Source organism: Ananas comosus, linkage group 13 (genome assembly GCF_001540865.1).
Source record: "Ananas comosus cultivar F153 linkage group 13, ASM154086v1, whole genome shotgun sequence".
NCBI classification, from domain to species: domain Eukaryota; kingdom Viridiplantae; phylum Streptophyta; class Magnoliopsida; order Poales; family Bromeliaceae; genus Ananas; species Ananas comosus.
The window spans coordinates 5,725,507-5,732,171 of record NC_033633.1 but is presented as its reverse complement, the minus strand read 5'-3'; the positions used below and the strand labels follow the sequence as shown (position 1 = coordinate 5,732,171).

The 6,665-nt window shown below is 42.4% G+C and overlaps 1 protein-coding gene across 1 annotated transcript; it reads right to left on the bottom strand.

Moving 5' to 3' along the window:
* LOC109719725 lies at positions 3,553 to 4,599 on the bottom strand. The gene is made up of 3 exons (XM_020246516.1): positions 4,116 to 4,599; positions 3,877 to 4,019; positions 3,553 to 3,774 (listed from the first exon to the last, which is right to left on the bottom strand). The coding sequence occupies exons 1-3, from the start codon at positions 4,597 to 4,599 to the stop codon at positions 3,553 to 3,555; spliced, it is 849 nt and encodes a 282-aa protein (XP_020102105.1).

Sequence of the window (6,665 nt, the reverse complement as noted above, 5' to 3'; positions counted from 1 at the left end):
CGTGATGATGCCATAATTTGGTTAAACTATGTTTAACGGTTTATCTCTCAATGCCAATCTTGTTTCTATGTCAATGTCACCCTTGTTTTCTATTTTCCAAGTCCAACCTCACATTCACACATCTTGAGGGTCCAATCACACATGTCCATTTTGGTTCTATCGTCCACTATGCTTGACTAAGTTAGAAACATATAAATGAAGTCAAACCAAGTTCCACATGTATCTACCCTATTATGCATGAATGGGTATATATATACATATATGCTCAAGAATAGAGAAAACAGACATAGAAGGAAATTCAGCGATTCCGGCGTGCACCCCCCACCTTTATTGGTCGTGTGGGTGTAGAATACGAAGGCTCCCGCACTTTACGAAAGCCGATTCCTCGCCCTATAATCAAAATAGCGCCATATTAGGCCTTTTTGTTCATGAACTATACTCTATCATTTTCGCAACGTTAAACGAAGTTGTCCCATGCGTTTAGGACACCCCCAATTAGGTTTCTACGGGGTCAATTTGTCCCCGAAAAATCCTAGGACAAAAGCCCCAAATTCAAGCCCTGATATTGTCATTTAGGGTTTTCCCATGAATCGATCCCAACCTTAAGCAAACAATAGCTTAGGATCAACTAAGAAGCACTTTAGTAAGGTTTCTAGACCTTTGGTACCAACCCTAGGGCTCCAAACACCACTTCCAAGGATTCACCATGAGAGCACTTTGAGCTCTCATGGGAACCATGGTGTACATGGCTCAAAAGAGCGTTTAAAGCCTCTAGGGAGCACAAAGCTCCCATTTTCTAAGCCAAAATCCAAACCCTAGGCTCATTTCTACCAAAACTCACCTTAGCCCAAGCTCCTCCAAGTCCTTCTTGTAGGAGAGCTTGTAGAACCCACCAAAGCCTCCAAATCCTCCTTCCCTTCACTTCTTCTTCTTCTTCTTCAAGCCCTAGAGCAAGAGTTCTAGAGAGAGAAAGAGAGGAAATGGGTGAGAAGGGTGAAAATGGCTGTGGGAGAGAGAGGGGAGTCCATATATAGTGTTGTAATAATTGCATTTAAGCCCCTCCACTTGTTTCCCCTGATCTGCCTAGACTGGGCATTTTTTGCCTTCGGGGACCGGTCTCCCCGACCAGGGACCGGTTCCCGAACGTGGGTGTTCCAGGACTTAGCCAAATTTTTGAGTTTTTCAGCTGTTGCGCAACGAGGGACCGGTCTGCCTGTCAGGGACCGATCTCCCGAGGACCGGTCTCCCGAGGACCGGTCTCACCATCAGGGACCGGATGCCTCAGGATTTCCTGGCAGGCTACGCGCACGGGGACCGGTCTCTCCTTCAAGGATCGGTCCCCGAGAGCTCAAAATCTAGGACTTAGCCAGATTTTCAGATTTGCTCTCCGGGTCCCTTTTTGCTCCGTTTATGAACTCTAATGCACTTAGGGTTCATTCTAACTCGTTCAATTCCGCGTTCCGCTCGTTTTGACAGAACTCGGCACGATTTACGAGGGATGTGGTATGTTACACTACCTCTCGATGTATTTTTTTTGGAGAGGTTGAGAGCTGTACCAGTATACTAGAGACCACCCTTCTGTGTACCTTTGAGACAGATTTTGTACTACTTATATTTTCTTTTATGGTTTAGCTATGTTTCTTTCTACTCTGGTTTAGATGATAGAACTTTACTCGCTTTGATATCACTAGTTGCTATTCATTCTATTGGTTCTATCTCTCGCTTTATTTCCGCTGTTGTTGTAGACGCCTTATATGTGTAGACATATGGCGGGTCTGGGCGCGCTACCGAGAGGGCCTCCGCCGGTCCCGGGGCGTGACATGCGAACTTTCCAATAGGCATAATTCGTGCCATCGAAGAGTGGTGGTCGATTAATGTTACCGCCTTCGGCCATTAGATAACAATATATCTAGATCCCGCTCTGATACCAATTGAAAGTTTTGGGGTGCCCAAGGATCTATCTAGATTGTATCTAACACCTAGAGGGGGGTGAATAGGTGTAATAGCCAAAAACCACAAATCTCAATGCGATAAAAATAAATGCGAAAAATAAAAATCACACCGAGATTTACGTGGAAAACTCCAACTAGGAGTAAAAAACTACGGGACCAACACGCGATAACAATCCACTAAGAATAAAAGATTACAAGGTGATTTACCGATTCCACAGACTCAAACCTCTCTTTTATCTTCTCCGGATCTCACGCACACCAACGGGTTGTCCACGCCCCACGTCCGAATCCACGAACGCCATGTCCCAAATCCACGAAATGTCCACACTTCGAATCCACGAAGCCTTGATTACGCCGAATCCACGACGCCCACTCGAATCCACGAGCATACTCCGTCCGGAGCAAGAATACCAAAATTGATGATGATTTATTGCTTAGACAATCATTAATGAACCGTAGAAGATGTTTCTAAGCAATAGTCGGATCAATTCTCCATGAAGAACGAGAAATTTTGAGTTACATGAATTGATCCGATAGAAACTTGTTGTTCGAGAGAAGAAAGAATGCACCCAACAAGTTTCTAGGGTTTCAAAAAGATATTCTATCCTTCATTATCTTTTAGAAACACCCCTACATCTTATTTATAGGTTTAGAAGACTTAGAAACCGACTAGGATTGCAAAAATCCAATTTTAAAAACTTATGTCGTCCTCAGGGACCGGTCTTCTTGAGGAGACCGGTCTTTGGGAGACCGGTCCCTAGTGTGGGAGATCGGTCCCTCGTTGCATGCCTGAAAACACAGGCTTCGAGAACCGGTCTCTCATTCCAGAGACCGGTCTCTCGCTGCGTGATAGAAAATCCCATGTTCGGGAACCGGTCTCCCTTTCTAGAGACCGGTTGCCTCAACATCCTATGTAGTGAGGACTCTCGAGGACTGGTCTCTCATCTCAGGGGACCGGTCCCAGCACATTGAAAAACTCAGTTTGTCCAGATTCATATTTTAAAAACCATCCTAAATCTTCCAAACACTTTTAAACACTTATAAATCATTATCAATGGTATTTAAACTTACCGAGCATTATGCATTCATGCTTTGAGTCTTCGAGTCTTCGATCTTCATCTCTTCTTCTTCAAACATTCAAGACTCCGACTAACTTCACGAAATATGCCAACTTAAAATCTGTAACACTTGGTGTATGCAAATGGGAGAGATGAGGGAAATGGCTCATATGCCCTCCCATTTAACCCCATTCAATCCAAATTTCAAAAAGCCCCTCCAACTCTCTTCTTCTCACACTGCCCCAGCTGGGCAGTTTTCGGGTACGGGGTCCGGTCCCTCTAGAGGGTCCGGTCCCTGAGAGCAGAATTGGGCGCAGAGCAGCTGTCTCCCTTTTTCCACACGTACGGGGTCCAGTCCCTCCAGCCATGGTCCAATCCCCGAGAGCACGAAAAATCTGCATTTTTGCAGAATTGCATTTTCTTGCTCTCCAAGGTCCTCACTAACCCTCTAAAGCCGTTTTCGACGCCTTCGGCCTCTCCGAAGCGTCCCGAACCAACTTCCAATCGATTTCGATCGAAATTCGGATTCACGTATCGAGGATTCATTTCCTTACATCCACAGTGAAGTATGATGATGCATATTCTTCAGCATTGAGTTTCATCTTAGCTATAAAAGCAATTGCATGTACACAGGACAATCCAGAGACTTGCCATCTTCTACATGTACATGTCCTCTCAGCCAACCTTACATCACATCTTGAATTAGGCCCTTCTATCTTCGCTTGCTCATCACTACACCTCAACACTTTATAATTTCTAAGATCCTAGCATTAACATAAGATAATAATGACACAATACAAGTTTGTAAGTATGCTTGTTTGTTTAGAAGTTATAGTAAGAAACAACAAGCAGGTTTTTATATTTACCTTGGTCAAATTGTTGATATGCTTAGTTGCTCCTGGTACAAGCTTTGCTGACCATTTTCTTGCATCTCTTCTTCTTTTGTTCACCATAATCATCATTTTATGTCGTATGACATCCATCATATCTATCACCAGTCTATTCCGTTCTTTACTGATTCAAGAATTAAAAGTCTTAGAGATATTATTGGTTTCTCGTTCGCACTTAGCATCTATTCCAAATAAAAAGCGACTCCATACATGACCATGATTCTCTCTTAAGTAATCAACCACTCTACTATCTGCCATCTGCACCCTTTCCATAAGGTATTGAAATGTAGAACTTGTATATGCCCTAGCTGCTCCCCATAGATGTTTCTTCAAAATATCTCCTCGAAATCGTTTCTTGAAGTTACTATATAAGTGACGCATGCATTCACGATGTTCAGCAGTAGGATAGACAGCTAGAAGGGCCTTATCTAAGCCTTTTTGCCTATCACTGGATAGAACCAAACCATTAGGACAACCTATAGCTTCCTTGAGAGCTACCAAGAACCATTCCCAACTTTCTGCATTTTCTGACTCAACCACACCATATGCAACTGGAAACATTGAGTTGTTTCCATCCAATGCAATTGCTGAAACAATAATCCCCTTGAATTTACCCTTAAGATGAGCTCCATCTAAACAGACAAATGGCCTACACCCTCTTAGAAAACCTTGAATACTAGCCCCAAAAGCAATAAACATTCGCTGAAAATGTTATTTACCCTCCAACTCTATCAATTTAATCTGTGTTTGACTTCCTACATTTCTTCTTCTAATCTCATCACAAAAATCAAAAACTCTTAAGAATGATAGATCCCACTTTCCATGTAATTGGGTCATAGTGAGCTCCTTGCCCTTCCACACCCTTAAATAGGGCAACTCCAACCTTCCATACTGCTCTTTAAGTCTTCTAGACAATTCACTCACAGGTATATCACCTTAATTTTTTAGCAAATTAATGATTCTTTCTGCAATCCATCCTTTTGTAGCATTCTTGTTTCCACACCTATTGACAACTTCACACGTATGCTCTGATTGGAGAGTTTTGATCTGTCGATATAATAGATTGGAAGAAATAATTAGAGTAAAGTAATATTAGACGTAGTAGCAATTACAATTTACTTATTTACCTGAAAGGTAGCTTCTCCTCGAATCCTTGCTGCGTGTATTCTCCACCCACAACCTTCTGTCATACATCTTGCAATCACTCTAGATTGATCACCTTTTATAATCTTGTATTGGAATTGATTTTGGACAGCGAATTGAGGAAGAGCAATTCTAAATGAATTGACATCAGGATACTTCACACCATAGTCCACAATTGGATTCTCATTGTCATAAACTAACTCATCGTCACCTGAGTCAGGATACTTCACACCATAGTCCACAATTGGATTCTCATTGTCATAAACTAACTCATCGTCACCTGAGTCAGTTTCAGTGGAACTAAAACCTAAATTCCTTTCAAAATTTTCAGTAAAGGATTTATCTGATTCATCTACTCCCTCATTCTCCTCATCATTTCTAACATTATTAGCCCTAGTGTAAGCTTTACCCTCATCTTGCCTCTCATCTCTAACAAAATCAGGCCATATATAAGCTCCACCATCATCTACAGCATCATAATCAGCCTCTAGATGAGCTCCACCTTCATCGTCAACACCATATTCTTCCTCAGCTACACCTACATCTCCAACAACATCTTCTACACCATCATAATCAGCATCTTCATCTCCAACATTTTCTTCTTCTACAGCTACATTCTCAATTCTAACATCATCTTCTTCCTCAGCTACATTCTCAATTCTAACATCATCTTCTTCCTCAGCTACATTCTCAATTGTAACATCATCTTCACCCTCAACTTCACCCTCAACTCCAATATCAGCTTTGTCATGCCCCAAACCCGCCTATTTGGTCGGTTTGGGTACGCCGCCTATTTGGTCGGTTTGGGCACGCCAAATAGGCGCCGAATGGACAGAGTCTCCCCTGTCCTCCCAAGGCTCAACAACGATCATGTACATCTAGTTGCCCAGGAATAACATCATCGATATACATGATACAAAGCTAGTAAACATACAAGCAAGCAAGAGAGAATCCAACTATTGCAATTAACATTTAACATTTACTTGTTTCCTCCAATACAAATACTTTGATTTACAACTTGCATAAAAAAGATACATAGGTTTTACATCATTCATCTCATAATACATCTATGTCCATAAGCAACCTCACCAAATATATGTCTCTCAAGATGAAACTCTCAAAATGGTGCTGACACTAATGCAATAGGAGGTAGCTAGCTAACTAGGGCTCTATGCCCTTACCGCGGTCCTCGACTTCTCCGCCTATACTCGGTTCTGCAACAAAGTGGGATGAGAACTAATAAATAGTTCTCAGTGGGTTCGACTACCGACGCCGCCGATTTTCCCACTAGGTCTAAGTAGGCAAAAGTAGTAAAGGGTTAGCCAAATATTAACATTTCTATCATGCTACTATGCCTTTGCAATATGAACAATAAGCAAGTAAGGTAAATAAATTCTAGCAACTACTATGCTCATGATACATGCCATTTACCTTTGTTCCATAACCCAATCAATCCGGCTTACTGAAGGTTAAGCCCGACTCACAACCAATCCCTACAAATCGTGAGGAGCAACCGCCACGCTCACCCGGGACCGTCTGCGGGACAACTACGTCTGTCCCTACCGTGAAGTACTTCGAAGACCATGCTTAGGTGGAGCGACCACTACCAAGCAAAATAGACA

Coding starts and splice junctions, on each gene's coding strand:
- LOC109719725 (XM_020246516.1), bottom strand. CDS start 4,599: ATGTTTATTGCTTTTGGGGCTAGTATTCAAGGTTTTCTAAGAGGGTGT. Junction 4,020..4,115: donor TTACTTAAGAGAGAATCATG/GTCATGTATGGA, acceptor GAATCAGTAAAG/AACGGAATAGACTGGTGATA. Junction 3,775..3,876: donor ATATCAACAATTTGACCAAG/GTAAATATAAAA, acceptor TGTTAATGCTAG/GATCTTAGAAATTATAAAGT.